Source organism: Cricetulus griseus, chromosome 5 (assembly GCF_003668045.3).
Source record: "Cricetulus griseus strain 17A/GY chromosome 5, alternate assembly CriGri-PICRH-1.0, whole genome shotgun sequence".
Taxonomy (NCBI): domain Eukaryota; kingdom Metazoa; phylum Chordata; class Mammalia; order Rodentia; family Cricetidae; genus Cricetulus; species Cricetulus griseus.
This window is the reverse complement of record NC_048598.1, coordinates 26,117,996-26,133,532: the sequence shown is the minus strand read 5'-3', so window position 1 is coordinate 26,133,532 and position 15,537 is coordinate 26,117,996. Positions and strand designations below refer to the sequence as shown.

Below are 15,537 nucleotides of genomic sequence, written 5' to 3'. Positions count from 1 at the left end.
TCCTGTCTGCCTCTCACCTCCCTATGGGACTTCAGGGTTTCCTGTTTGGGAATTATTCTATTTGGTCCACAAATAAATAATGAATGTTCTGTACTTGAATAACACAAATCCTGACATCAGGAAACTTATGTTTGAGTGGCAGGAGGCAGAAAAACGAGATGAGCCCACTAAATGTCACAATAGGTGAGGAGCACTCGCCAAAAGACAACAACAACAACAACAAAAAGCAAAAAAATCAAATGGGGACAAGAGAATAAATTGGATATCTCATGTATTCCGCGCCCGGAGCTGTTCCTTCCGGAAGGAAGGCAGGCGTGGGAATTCAGAGCCGACCTGTCAGTCACGGAGGGGTCTGGCGATCAAGGCCGCCGTCCCGACGCCTCCGCGGCGGGTGTTATCCTGGGCACGCGCCTTCTAGGCGAAGCGGGTCACGTGACCCGAGAGGCGGGAGTTGGTGAACGGAGTTTAGCCGGGAAGTTTAGCCGACTGGAAGACGGGCGGGGCCGAGAACCAAACAAACGCCGAGGCTTCCGAGCGGCTGGGGGCGGGGCCGACGAGTGGAGCCGAGCCTGCCGAGTCCCGAGCGCAGGCCTTCCGCCGGGTTGATCTTACGGTTGCTGGTCGCTTCGGGCCGCGCGGTGTACGGTCGGGCTGAGGCGCGCGCTGCAATGGCGACCTTTGTGAGCGAGCTGGAGGCGGCCAAGAAGAACTTGAGCGAGGCGCTGGGAGACAACGTGAAACAGTAAGAGCCGCGGGGACCAGCCTCGGGGCCTGTGCGTGGGCGTGCTCCTGGCCCGGGGCTGCCGTAGTCCCTGGGCTCCCTCACCTCCGGGAGGCCTGAGGCGGCGCCTCGCGGCCGCCGCGGCTCCCGTGCGGCTCCCGGCCGGGGCTCGAGGCGCTAGAGGACCGTCTCCCGGGCGCTAGACAGCCCGGGATGTCCGCGTGGGAGCCGGCGGAGCTGGGGCGAGCCGGGGCGGGGGGCCGGGGGCCGGGCGGGCTTCCTGGAGGCGGAAGCCGGCGAGCGGCCGGCGCGGCTGCGTGGAGAAGCGCTTGGAAAGCGGGTTCGGAAGACGCAGACCCCAGGTCAGTCAGTCCCCCAACATCACAGCATCCGCGGGGACGGCTGCCTGGCCGCCGCGGGCGCCTCTTCCAGCTCCCCATCCAGCCCTCGGCACAGTTACTCCTCCCATTCGGTAGACAGGACCCGGAGAAGCCGGCTAGTCACTCCCCAAAAGTGGCCACCGACCAAGGATGGGATCAAGGCTTCTGGTTCCGGCTGTGCGACGCTTCCTTCGCTGGGGTTGAAAAGGAGCCCCCAGCCCAGCCAGACTGTTGTCAGCAGTGACTGGGACTTTAGTGACAGCTCCCTAAGCTGCAACCTGCAGCAGCCCGAGGAAGTGCCTCAGTCTTTTGGGGGGACCCTCAACTCTGGCAAACCCGTAGTTCCTAGCGTCGATGCAGGAAAGATTGTCTAGAGCAGCAGTGAAGCAGAACTGGGGTCTGTTGATAGTCTCAAGACAGCGAGTCAAGGTGCGGGCTTCTCACAGGAGCCCCGCTTTAGTAAGAGCCCTTTAAAAGAATGGTTATTATTGCTTGTAGATTTTAAGCCCCAGAATTAAAAGAGATGTCCAGGGAAAGGATAAGACATACTCAGGTGTGGGCGTAGGCTTCTCAATGGAGAGTCACAATTAAGTGTCTTAGCATAAGCATTTTGGTGGCTGTCTTTTTTTTTTTTTTTTTTTTTTTTTTTTTTTTTTTTGTACAAGTTTCTTTCTCTTTGCTGGTGAGTTGGATGGGCTTATATCTGATACAGTAAAAAGCCAGGAGCCATTAAAGTTGCACAAGGGGTTTCTGTTGGGATGACTAGAACACGCAGTTTTACATCCCCAAATGGAGAACGAGGTCTTAAGGCATTTGGAATTTTTTTATTTCAGTTGCCTAGAGATTTTAAGATGACTGGGGTGAGGGGCTCTTTTTCCTTTTTATGTTTTCAGTCTGATCGTCCTGCCTCAAGACCTTCACAACAAGCTCCATGGGCAGTCATAAGGTATCACAGAAGGACCCTCTGAGATGCAAGGAGGAGATTAAATTAAACTATTTTAGCCAGGTGGTGGTGGCACACGCCTTTAATCCCAGCACTTTTCTTTTTTTGGTTTTTTGAGACAGGGTTTCTGTATGGCTTTGGAGGATGTCCTGGAACTAGCTCTTGTAGACCAGGCTGGTCTCGAACTCACAGAGATCCGATGGGATTAAAGGCGTGCACCACCACCGCCCGGCTCAAAAAAAATATTTTAATAAGTAAAAATGATAGCCCTTTGCCTTCATTAGGATGGCTTTATGCTTTTCTAGTTATGAGTGATAAATCTTAGTTAAAAACATACCAGAAGAATTAATTGTTTCTTTTTCCATACACAGTGCTCACAGGGTTTCAAAGTCAGCTGTCTTACATGATGCTAAATCTGAGGGACATGGCTTGTGTAGATGATTGGGTTTAACAACGGTTAGCTGCTGTGCCTTCAAGGATCACACATGCATAGTCACATAGTAAATTCATGGCCAACAGGAATATTTTTAAGGTTAGCAGCATTCTCCGTTCATTTGTAAAGGCCAAAGCTCACTGTGATGTTAGTCAAATATGGGTGCTGAATCTAAATTTTATTGATTTATAATGTGAAATCCACAGGTCTTTGCGCCAGGGATACAGTTGATGATGGTGTGGTATGGAATTGTATGGGATTGTTCTACATCTGTCTCCAGACTTCTTTTGTTTGAAACATTGCCTCTTGGTTAAGCTTGTTTCTCTCTTTATGTTTCCTCCTAAGCAGTTTGCTTTGCATTGTACATCGTGACCATTTAAATGTGATTCTTGGTAGTGGATGTGAACTGTTTACTGTTTACTGTTTATCCAGCCATCCAAATGTTAAAACCAAGGCCTTATATTTCTCATATCTAGGAATATTTTCTTTTTGGTTTGGTGTTTAGAAACTCAGATTAAATTAAATTTTAATTAGATTAAAACTTAAGCTCATCTGAAGGGAAGTATGGCACCCAGAATAATAATAACAGGTGACCACTTTCCCCCCATGAAAGTGCACTTTAGGAGTGAAGCCCCATGAAGGATTCTGGAGGGCACCCTTTAAAAGGATGGCTTCGAGAAGCAAAGGCACAGCTGTGCTTGTTCTGAGTTAGCTCCTTTTGGGGAGAAAGGATGTCTCTTGTTGGTCTGCTGCCTCTTGGGTGTGGTGTGTTCATTTGCTAGGCCTGCTATGACAAAATGCCACAGGCTTGTTGCTTAAACCACGGGAGTTAATTTTCTCACAGTTTTGGAGATTGTAAATCCAGGGCCAGTGTGTTGAAAGGGTGGGTTTCTTCTGAGATTTCTCCTGCAGCCACTCTGTTGGGGTCTGCAGTGTCTGCCCCCTTCTGTGATGCTGACTAGACAGACTGGATTAGGAGTCACCCTCTTGGGCTCACGCTATCTCAGGCATTCTTTATGCAGGCCTTGGCCTGGGCTTGGAGCTCCCAGAGGAACTCTAGGAGGCTTCCCACAGCTCAGCCACTGACACTGGAGTTTATAAACTTTTCTTCCTTGGGAGTTGGAGCAGCTAGAGTGAACCAGAGGACATTGGCAAAGGTCTGTGGTTTTTAATGCTATTTCTCCTTCTGCAGATACTGGGCCAACTTAAAGCTGTGGTTCAAGCAGAAGATCAGCAAGGAAGAGTTCGACCTTGAAGCCCACAGGCTCCTCACTCAGGACAATGGTAGTTCTTCATTTCTCCAAGTTTCCCCAGACTTAAAATAAGTACTTTTGTTTTTGATGGTGTGTAGGTAATCATAACAATATTGGTTTAAAAAGTTAACTGTAAAGAATGGTAGAGAGTGGGGGAACATTTAAAGTATTTACAAGCTAGGCTAATGTTTTGCTTATGTTGAAGATACTCTCTGACTTGTGGTAACCTTCCTTTTTTCCAGTCCATTCTCACAATGATTTCCTGCTGGCCATCCTCACACGTTGTCAGATTTTGGTTTCTACACCAGGTAAGGGAGTAGGAATGCTTCCAGTGTGGATCACTTGGCAAAGCTGGGCAGCACTGGGATTTAGCTTCCTTTATCAGACACCACTCAGGTTTGCAAAGGAAATAGAACCTGAATTACCCAGAACCAAAAAAAAAGTTATATAGGTGATAACCATTGTACACACACTCACACTTGTACACAAAAGTGTGTGTGAAACACACACCCTTAACAGATGATTTCCTCATATTTTCTACTTTTACTCTCCACTCAGCTTGCTATATTCTAGATGAAGTAATGAGGATCGGGTGAGTCAGGATTCAGAAAATGAAGGCAGGGAGGAGGGGCACGTGGCACCAGGAGGGGATGCTCGGGATGCTCTGGATGAAAGGATGGTGTAGAAACTTGGGCTTCTGCTGTGCTCTGAGCATCACGGCACCCAGGAGATAAGAGCTCAGTGTCTGTCTAACTTGTTGGTAGGAAGGTTGGTAAGACTATGTGTAACTGGTTGTAGATAGAAATTGGGGTCATAAGGCTCACATCAATTGTTCATACACTTGTCCTTCAGCCATTTTTAGTAAGGCAAAGGTTAAGTGAGTGCTCTGAAAACTTCCCTTGTGATAAAGCTATCTTGGACCGTTTAAAACGTTTACGGGAGCTTCCTGCCTCTGTAGATTGTCAGTTTTTGTTTTTGCTTTTTTCCCCTTTTGGTCAAGGCAAGAGTGGTTCTGGATATCTTAAAAGGCAGCCAGGCTGATGTTTTGTGTTTGTCTATGTACAAAGTGAATACAGTTACAATGTCACATCCCTTTGGAGCTGTAGTTACAGGCAATTGTGAGTCACCTGACATGGGTGCTGGGAACTGAACCCAGGTCCTCTTGGAGAGTAGTACATGCTTTTGACTGCTGAATCAGCTCTCCAGCCAGCCCCTGTATTATACCTCTTAATCATTATAACTAACCTGGCTTATTTGATGAGGAATTCAAATATGACCTTACCACTGAAGGCTCTTAGAGAAGCTGTTGGATGTTGAGTGTAGCAGATGGTGGTGGCTCTTCCGAAAGGTTGGCACTAGAGAGGGTGTGGCTCCCTGACCTTTCACCACACTGTCACCACACGTGTTGCACTATGTCAGGTTTCAGGTGCTGGGTTTAACTTAAATAGAAATGAACTTTAGCCAGATTTGTTTTCTGTATGTGTAAAGATGGGCCAGAATGATAATCTCCTGTGTTTAGCAGAAGAGCCAACCTTGTGAAGATTGGATCTTGCTAGGTCGGCATGTTGAGAGCACCACACTTGCAGCAAGCGAGGCTGGTGGGAGACAAGGGGTGGGCTCAGGGTTAGACTTTGTCACCAGTATAATTGATACCTGATGGTTCTTAGCTTTTACTCTTGTGAAATAGATACAATAACATTTTCCAAGAAAAACGATGAGAGAATGTCAAGTAGCACATTTGCAAGTGAGAAATGTATTAGTAAGGATATACTTGGCTGATTAATTAAAGAAAAACTCAGTATTCTTGAATGTATGTTATTGGTTATACAATTTTATAATTGGTTTACAGCTATACATTTTTAATAATATGCTAACATACGGCATGGTAGATAACAATCTTTACAGCCACTCTTCAGGGTGTTGTTAGCCTCTTTAATAGATACAAAAACAGACATCAGAACAAAACAAAAATTTAAAAATTTGCCCAAGGCCCTGTCTCCTTAAATGGCAGTTAGTCTTGGCTCAAAACCAGTCTTGGGTGCTGTGGGAAACCCCCCTTTCTCTGGGCCATGTTCCTCCCTTTGTGTCCTTACCCCACTTGCGGTCTACACAGCACCTTGCTCTGAGTTCTGTCTGTTCTGCCTCTTAGTCTTCCTGTAGTCAGCTCTTCCTGCCAGCACCTAGGATCCAGGTCTAATTGCAGGAGTAGGTTTCTTTGGGAAATCATTTAACCATAGAACCCACGTTACTCCCTGCTCCCTCCAAAACTTTACTAACAACCCCCCCCAAAAAAAAAAACAAAACAGAAACTCTACTCCATTAAAATGATAATAACTGAGGCTGGGGAGAGGGCCAGTTCAGTTCCCAACACCCCCATGGCAGCTCACAACCACCTTAACTCCAATTCCAGGGGATCTGACACTCTCCTGGGCTATCAGGGTATTGGGCATATTTGTGATACACATATGAACATGAAGGCAAACACACTCATAAAATTAAAAAAATGAATCTTAAAAACATGTTATAACCATTACTATAATTATGAGTTTTTTTTTTTTTTTTTTTTTTAATGATTTTGGTGGTGGGGCTGGGGAATGGCTTGTCAGTTAAAAAAGGTTACTACTCTTGGAGAGGACCTAAGTTTGGTTCCCAGTACCCCGGCCTCCTCAGGCACCTACAATTATGTATACATTGTATCTCCCCTCCCCCAACACACACACACACACACACACACACACACACACACACACACACACTTGCATACATATTTCTCACTATGTTCATAGTTCTAAAAAGAAAATCAGTACAGAAAGTTGTTAGTAAAGGCTGCTCCTTACAAGTCCACCACATCCCAATGCACTCACTGTTGAACTTTGTCCTTGCTGTGAGTCTTCCATTGTAGCACAAATTCTCTGTTCTTAATAATAAAAACCTGGAGTCAGCTATCAGGGTGAAAGCTGAAGGATCAGAGAAGTACAGCAGCCAGCCACTAGAAAGTTCTTACCTCTGCCATTGCTCAGACCAACGCGGCCATCCTGTCCTCAAACTGCTTCAGACTGACTGCTGCTTCAGTCTGAATGCCCTGTGCTCCTGTTTCCTCCTTCCTTATAATCCTCTCTCCACCCAGCCCTAACACTCCTGTCTCTACCTCCCTAGTGCTGGGATTGAAAGCGTGTGATTCCAAGTGCTGGGATCACTTGTGTGTGTTTGAGTTCTGTTTCTTTTATACTGGATCAATTTTGAGTAGCCCAAGGTACCCCTGAACTAACAGAGATTCAACTGCCTCTGTCTCCCGAGTTCTGGAATTAAAGGTGTGTGCCACCACTGCCTGGCCTCTATGGCTAACAAGTGTGGCTAGCTCTGCACTCCAATACTTAGGCAAGCTTTATTTGTTAGATCATAAACAAAAACTACCACAGTCCATTGTCCCTCATTGTTGCTTATACCTGGCTCTGGATCTGTTAGCTTCGGGGTCTGTTCCTTTGCCTTATTATCCTTGTCCTTTGAGAGTTCCTCAGCTTTTCCGGGCTTTCTGTTTAAAATAATCTCAAATTCAGTGACTTTGATGGATACATGTGATTTGAGATTTATAATTTTGTTTTTAGAGAAGTAGAAATGATTCAGATTTGAACTTCATCATTTAAATTTTCATTACCCAGATGGTCCACACTTTTAATCCCCAGTGGAAAAAAAAAAAGCTGTTGTCATTTTCCACTTTGGTTATTGTCTTTTTCACTGTGACTATTGTTTTTCTGTCTTGTAGAGGGTGCTGGATCTTTGCCCTGGACAGGGGGCTCTGCAGCCAAGCCTGGAAAACCCAAGGGCAAGAAAAAGCTTTCTTCTGTTCGTCAAAAATTTGATGTAGGTCATTCTCCAATAGATCCTGGCAACTGTGGGTTAAGTACTAGTGTGATAAAGTAGCTATGAATTTTTTGTTGGGGAGGGGGATTGAGACAGAGTTTCTCTGTGTAGCCCTGGCTGTCCTGGAATTTGCTTTGTAAACCAGGCAGGCCTTGAACTCAGAGATCTGACTGCAGCTGCCTCCCAAATGCTGAAACTAAAGGCACCACCACACCTGGCTAAGTAGCTGTGATTTTAAATGTCACCAGCAGTATTAAAAAAAAATAATTTAGGAAGTAAAAAAGATTGTAAATACATCTTACAAATGTATTCTTGTCAGTTTTTACACATAAGTGTTGTCATTAGCACTTTAGAGTTTCCAATGTTTGGAAGCTGGGCTTGTGTTCTCTCTTCATTCAAGTGTCAGATCAAAGGCATCTGGTCAAGGATTAGTCTGGAGCCTCTGGTAAGCTTCTGATGATACCTAGCTGCTCTCTGTGCTTTTAGAGATTGGTGTAGAGACTATGAAGCATTTGGCTGTAACACTTGTAAACCTTTTGTAATATATGTTTTTAGGTAGGAAGAGTTTTCCACAAGTTTCTCATCCTAGGCTTGCCTGTTCTGTGCTTTATGTCAGTAATATTACTCAACCTGGGGGTCTCCACTGTCTCTAGAGGCATACCTGGTTTAAAATGTGTTGGGTATGTCACAGCTTTACACTTAAATGGAAAAATGCCAGTATTGCTTTTAAAAAATATATATGGATACTGGATATTGTTTTCGCTGTAAAATCAAAGGTACCAGGAACAAATCTCCCAGTGATGGTGGAGTATATTAATTTCATAGGAATGCTGAAGTGTATACAAATGAGCAAAGGTTGAGTGTTTTAGATCATGCCTTGGGCTGTTTGTTAGGAATGTAAACAGTCACGATGAAGAGCTGCTTCTGTCCTATAGCATTAGCTTGGAATATTTGTCAGAGCTATCATTTGATCAGTTAGGCTTTGTAAATCCTAACTGAAGCATTAATTATATATCTATACTCCAGAGTCTTCTTACAATTTAACTTCTGTGACTTTCTGAATACAGTTCTGTGTCATCTCTTCATGACATAGCATAAGACCATACCTGTTGTGGCCACCAAGGTATTAATTGAATATAATAAATGGTTGCAGGCATGGAGGCACACAGCTGTAATCCCAGCTCTTAGGAGGCTGAGGCAGGTGTATTAGGAGTTTGAGGCCCATCTAGGTTATTAGGTATATATAACAAGACTGTTTCAAAAAGACAAAGAACAATTTGCTGTGTAGACAGCCATTGTCCCCTTAACCTGTAACAGGTGTGAAATTATGATCATTTGTGCATGATTTACTAGCTTTCATGGATGAGCAATCTCTCCAGGCCATGATTTACTTTTTACTTGGAAACTTTTGATACCCTTTGGTGTAGTTTTGTCTGTCTCTGATTCCAGTAGCTGGGTTTCTTCTGTCTTGTCTCGTTGCTTGCTATTGGAGTGAGTAATTGTGAAGTTTCCTTACTCAGCATAGATTCCAGCCTCAGAACCCCCTCTCTGGCGCTCAGCAGTTTGTGGCAAAGGATCCCCAGGATGATGATGATTTGAAACTCTGTTCCCACACTATGATGCTCCCCACAAGAGGTCAGCTTGAAGGGAGAATGATCGTGACTGCCTACGAGCATGGGCTGGACAACGTCACCGAGGAAGCTGTTTCTGCTGTTGTCTATGCTGTGGAGGTGGGTTTGCTGTTGGTAGAAATAACTACAAATAATAATTGTTAATGAGCTTATGTGTGTTTAAAGCTGATATTGACAGAAAGGAACTGAATGCCACTCAGGTTTCGTATCTGTCATCATTGAATTGAAACACTTCATACTTCACAACCAAAGAATTTGCCTGTTTTTTTAGAAATGTTCCTTGCAGCATCCATACTTTTGCTTATCTCTTTTTAAATTTGTTTTAATTTGTCAACACAGGAACAGTTTTTAAGCAAAAACAGAAATCAGAAATTCTAGTGGTTCAAGCCACTCATGTTTGAGGTAGTGCTGCAATTAAAGAGTGTCAGGTGGGCGTCTGAGTAGTGAGATTGTTTGACCCACTATTCCATTTATTCGTCATTTAGTTATTTGGTAAAATGTACATTGCATTGATTTTATTTTCCTCATAGTCATTTCTGAGATAGTTGCACTCGAAAAATTGAATGAGTTCTGTATGAAAACCCATATTTAATTGCACAGTCTTGATAGAAGACAGTCATATTGGTATAATTGGAATGCCTAGCCTGACCCTAGCTCTTCTGTGCTAGCATATACTGAGCGTGTCCTATTTTCATGTTCCCCAACCAGCTCTAATGTGCTTGGATCTTATAAAGGTGAAGAGAATTGAATAGTCATGCACAGTATTTTCTGTCTGTAGAGCTTTTGAGAGCAACAGCTATTGCTGTGAGTTTGGTAACCAGTGAATACCAGATCTTAAAACTTTTGTCTCATTTTAAGTCAGATTTCAAAGTCATTTGCCTTAAAACAAATCATTTCTGAGAAATGTCAGCTTACGGGAAACAAACTCAGCGCATGTGGAGTGGTAGGGAGCACTTGGCTTGCATGCGAGGCCCCATGTGCTGTTCAATCTCAGCACTGCAGACTATGAAACAAAGTCTCCTTCAAAGAACATTGCCTGTAGAACAGCCTCTTTAAAGACAGTGAAGTGAAGCCACACACCCTTCTCTCCCCCATGTCCTGTGCATCGATCGGCTTGGCTCTTTTCATGAGTGTTTCTGTCATTCTGCATCACTAAATGCAAGGACCATTTGGAATGAAGGACCACTTGGCAATGGAAATTGTATAGTTTGCTTTTGAGGAGCTCATGCTATTTTTCTTTTCTTTTTTTTTTCAGAATCACCTCAAAGATATACTAACTTCAGTTGTGTCGAGAAGGAAAGCCTACCGGGTCCGAGATGGCCATTTTAAATATGCTTTTGGTAGTAATGTGACCCCACAACCATACCTGAAGAATAGTGTGGTGGCTTACAACAACTTGGTTGAAGGGTGAGTGGCTTCCTGTACTCTTGCATCGGTCCTATGCTGCTTGGTCACTGGCCTTAGTGAGAGACCACTGTTAATGAATCGGTTATTTCTTTAGTTGCATGCCTTATAGTGAATTATTTTGGTACTTTTTTTTTTAACCAGAGGTGATTATTTGATTGCCTCTCCCTTTATATGTGGGATGGAGTAGCCCTTCAAGTAGTATGCCTGAATGATAGCCTCTGCCTGGTCAGAAGGTGGCCTGCTCATGGCCTAAGGCTGGGTGTCTGATGGTGGGAAAAGGAGAAAGAGGGGTAGGTTTGTTGTCCATGTTCTCATCTGACGCTCATGGCTGTAGCTCAAAGTCTTCCTATTGTTCTCAGCACCCTGTTGAACAAATCTATGTCCTCAATTGACTCAGGGCTCCTAGGGCCATCTTCAGTTCTAAGCCACCCTTTTATGAGTTGATTCAGGTTACCTTTATCCATTCTGCTTTCCCCACAAAATTTAGTGTTAATTTTAACCTTTTGGAAACGAAACTGCAGTGGATTTCCTTGTGATTACTGCAGTGGCTGCACTTCTTGAAAGACTGGGTTTTGTCTGTCTGGTTATCTGCCTAGTGGAGGACGGGAGGAAAGAGGTGACGAGGATACACACAGCATCACAGTAAACAAGCAAGACTAGGCAGGCTGGCTGGAGCAGCAGTGGTGAAAGTAACAGAAAGAGGGCAGATGTAAGGGGAGCTGGCAGCACATAGAGAGAGGTGCTATTACGGCCATCCCCAGGCTGTGGAGACATTGTGATGACCGAGTGGCATCTCAAATTGGGGTCCTGTTTAGGTTTCTATCTGTGGTGAGTTACTACCCAAACCTCATTCAGACACACCTGTTTGAGATTGTTTCATATTTAAGTCATTCACCCAGGAAAAAAATGGAGTAAGGGGTGTTGGGAGTCAGCTGTGACATGGCTTTGCCCTGGAGCTCTCCATCCCTGTCCCCATGCACAGGAAGCTGTTCGTTGATCAGAGCTGCTTCTGTCTGAGGCTATAAGCCACAACTGCTGCCCCACTGTGCTTTCCCTCCTGGTATTTTCCTGCAGCTCTAGCTACCTCTCTGTACTGATGTGAAAGCCAGGCCTGTCTTCTATTTGGTCTGCTTTGGGAAACTAGCAAGGTCTGGCTGGTGTTTTTCCCATAGTCCCATTTTGCCTGCTACTTTTCTTACTGTTTATTTTTTAACCTTGCATTCTGTCCAATTTGCCTTTCTCCATAATTTTTCAATTTCACATTCCTTCAGCTACACTGCTTTTTTTGTTTGTTCATCTATATGTTTTTCCAAACTGGAAACTCTAGGGGCAGGAAACAGTTTGGCTCAGTACCCTGAGCAAAAATAAATATATTAGTATTATGGGAGGAGGGAGTAAATATGGCTGCATTATGTTGTTTCCAGCCTGACACATGGACCTTTTGAAAAATTAAAATCATGGACTCTTTCTGTAGAAGGTGGTGTGTTTCTGATTCATTTAAAGACACTCAGAATGGGATGTGTTTCAGCAAGCCTCTCTATTCTAGGTGTTCACTTCTCTTCATTCTGGGTACTGAAAGTATTTCTTTGAAAACTTCTTCTCCAGCCCTCCAGCCTTTTCTGCTCCCTGTGCCAGTCAGAATTCAGCTTCTCAACCACATCCTGACGATGCTGAACAGCAGGCCGCATTCCTGTTGGCATGTTCTGGGGACACTCTACCTGCATCCTTGCCCCCGGTGAACATGTATGACCTGTTTGAAGCTCTGCAGGTATTTCTTGGCTCCTGGTTTACCTAGAGTTATTGCTACATTAATGCCTATGAGTTTATAAAGATACTAGCTATTCTACTTTTTGACTTGTTTTTATGATCAACAGTGGTAGCCTCATTTTAAAACCTCAAACCCTGTAGTTCCTCCTAAGTTATCTCATCCTCTACCACTCCAAATATCCTACTCCAAATCATCCTATAGTTCCTTATTATTTTCAAGTTTTTTTTTTTTTTAATTTTAAAGTTAAAATTGCCATTGTGTGCATGCATGTGAGTACAATGTGTCATGGCTTGTGTGTGGTCAGAGGACAACTTTGTGGGGTCATTTCTTTCTTTCTACCTTTACTTTATCTGAGTTCCAGAAATTGGACTCATGTCATCAGGCTTGCATGGCAGTTACCTTTTAACTGCTGAGCAGCCCACAGATCTGTTTAGTTTTCTCATTATCTGACTTGGGGTTCATTCACTATGTTACTACTTAAAGTTTATAGGGTACCAAAGTCATAAGAAGTTTTTAAAAATACAAGTTATACTTTTGAATGCTGGAAAAACAAGTCTACTGAAGCATAATAGAAAACATGTAATTTTAAAATCACAGGTACACAGGGAAGTCATTCCTACACATACTGTGTATGCTCTTAACATTGAAAGGATCATCATGAAACTTTGGCACCCCAATCATGAAGAGCTACAACAAGACAAAGTCCACCGCCAGCGCTTGGCAGCAAAAGAAGGACTTTTGCTCTGCTAAATTAGGATTTGAAAATTTGGGACCATCACTAAATTAATTGGTTGATGAAAATTGAATGCTTTTGAGTCCACATTTCAAAATTGAAGTGTATAATGTATGTATAACCTTTCCTATGGAAATGAGATTGAGTGCATTTTGTGTTGCTACTGTGAAGCCATTAATATATGTCTGACTGATGATGACCTGTGTGTGTATCCCAAGTATAGGAGCAGGCATTGTTCTGTTCCTGAATAGGGATATTAAGGCAACTGAGGTGTTGTATCCCTAGTCTATTGTTAAGATAGATGACATACTAGAATAAAGATGCTATTGTAGCTCAGTCCCTGTGATTAGCAGGACTACTGTGTGTTGAATGATGTATATTTTGTATCCAACAGTGAAAAATCTGCTTACCATGAAGAATTATACTCTGCATATTGGTGGAATAACCTAATGTTAGTCAGAATTCTCCTTTAGTGACTACTTAGCAGCTAGAGTAGTTCCAGGCAACCTACTGTTTTCACTGGAGAACAGGATTTGGATATGTGGTTCTTTATAGTTTTTTGGTTTTTTTTTTTTTTTTTTTTTGTAATTCAGTTGTTTTAGCATTAGTGTCTAAAGGCTAATGGGCAAGCTTGTTAATCCTATAGAAATGGTTTTCATGAAATCTTACAAACTGCTAATTTTCATATTTCTACAAAATGTCTGTTTTACTCTTTCAAGTGGTACTATGAACTACATTTGACAGTGTTACTGGTAACCAACTTGTTTTAAAGCTATGTTGCTTTTCATTCATGTAGTGTTGATGGATAAAATAGGTGTGCAGATAGATTTTCATTGGCCTAAACAGTAGACACATGTGAGTATTTTTGTGTGTTCCTATATCTGGATATGTGAATTTGGTTTTGTAATTTTAAATGTGACAAACATTTTGGGAGAAAATCTTTTTCTGTTTATTCAAATAAGCAAATAAAATTATATATATATCACATACACACACACACACATATCATGTAGTGTTGATGGATAAAATAGATGTACAGATAGGTTTTCATTGGCCTAAACTGTAGATATATGTGAGTATTTTTGTGTGTTCCTGCATCTGGATATGTGGATTTGGTTTTGTATTTTTAAATGTGACAAATAAACGTTTTTTTGGAGAAAACCTTTTTCTGTTTATTCAAATAAGCAGATAAAATTTTACGTGTGTGTGTGTGTGTGTGTGTGTGTGTGTGTGTGTGTGTGTGTGTGTGTGTGTGTGTGTGTGTGTGTGTGTAGACAGGGTTTGTGTAGCCTGGGCTGTCCTGAAACATGCTCTGTAGACCAGGCTGACCTTGATCCACCTGCCTCTGCCTCCTGAGTGCTGGGATTAAAGGCGTGTGCTGTCACTGCACAGCCAGGTAAGGAGTATTGTCTTCCATAGAAACAGGAAAGGTTGAGCCGTATGAGATCTTGGCTCAAACTCCAGAAGAATGTACTAGGCAAGCAAGGCATGGCAAGTTCCTGTTAAAGTATGCATTTAGTGGTAATGTGGCCTAAGATTAAAAAAAAAATAAAAACAAAAAAACCAACAGCTTAAGTTGTTCTTGGCACAAACCTTTCCGAGTGTCAGGTGGGTGATACTCAATAACATTAGCAGTTGAAAAGGTTTGGAATGATAGGTACACACATAGTGGTCTTGTTTTAGACTGCTGCTGTATGAAGGGCTTGTGCTATTCAGGGGTTGCTGTGTGTGTCTGGCAATGGAGAATTCCAAAAGGGTTCTCTGTGTGTGTGTGTGAGAGAGAGGGAGAGGGAGAGGGAGGGAGGGAGGGAAGGAGAGAGAGAGAGAGAGAGAGAGAGAGAGAGAGAGAGAGAGAGAGAGAGAGAGAGAGAGAGAGATAGAGAATGAATTCCAAAAGGGTTCTGTGTAGCAGAGGAAGTTAGGTGTGGGTATGTGTCTCCCCTGCAATGAAAAATTCCAAAGGGTCTGCAGCAGAGGAACTTCCAAGCTGTCAACTGTTCACTTTGCTAGGCCCTGGCCTACTTAGTCACCTCTCCAGTGGGACCACAAACTCCAAATGCATAGCTGTCATTTTACCTTAACTATTTTGAGGTCTACACTCAGGTCTGTCTTTCATGCCAGTTGTCAAGAGATTTTCTGAAGTGAGGAGAATGGGGTTGGAGGAAAGGAAGGAACATAATAAGAATTAGGCTATTCAAGGGTTCCTGTAAAAGATTTCAACTTTTGTGTTCCACCAAAGGCTGGCTCAATTTCTGATACCTCTGCCAGGCATGAGTCTATGTGCAGTCTCCTATAATTAAGAAATCATAAAAACAAATTGTCAAGGATCTCTTAGGAAAAATATTTGGAAGAAAGCTATTAGAAACTGGGTAATTTCAGAGTTACTCCCAAGTTATTTCTACCCTAA

At 43.2% G+C, this 15,537-nt stretch overlaps 1 protein-coding gene across 2 annotated transcripts; it reads left to right on the top strand.

Moving 5' to 3' along the window:
- Positions 1-557: 557 nt before the first annotated feature.
- Tada1 (transcriptional adaptor 1) lies at positions 558-14,291 on the top strand. 2 transcript variants are annotated; one of them, XM_027417112.1, is made up of 8 exons: positions 669-742; positions 3,670-3,761; positions 3,973-4,038; positions 7,494-7,591; positions 9,112-9,321; positions 10,478-10,629; positions 12,235-12,397; positions 12,995-14,291. In XM_027417112.1, the coding sequence occupies exons 1-8, from the start codon at positions 669-671 to the stop codon at positions 13,145-13,147; spliced, it is 1,008 nt and encodes a 335-aa protein (XP_027272913.1). In that variant the 3' UTR covers positions 13,148-14,291. The 2 variants fall into 2 exon arrangements, with proteins under 2 accessions (XP_035300723.1, XP_027272913.1); XM_035444832.1 differs by lacking the exon at positions 12,995-14,291 and having other exon boundaries at positions 558-742; positions 12,176-12,397.
- The last annotated feature ends 1,246 nt before the right edge of the window (positions 14,292-15,537 follow it).

Coding starts and splice junctions, on each gene's coding strand:
- Tada1 (XM_027417112.1), top strand. CDS start 669: ATGGCGACCTTTGTGAGCGAGCTGGAGGCGGCCAAGAAGAACTTGAGC. Junction 9,322..10,477: donor CTGTTGTCTATGCTGTGGAG/GTGGGTTTGCTG, acceptor TTTTTTTTTCAG/AATCACCTCAAAGATATACT. Junction 10,630..12,234: donor TACAACAACTTGGTTGAAGG/GTGAGTGGCTTC, acceptor CTTCTTCTCCAG/CCCTCCAGCCTTTTCTGCTC.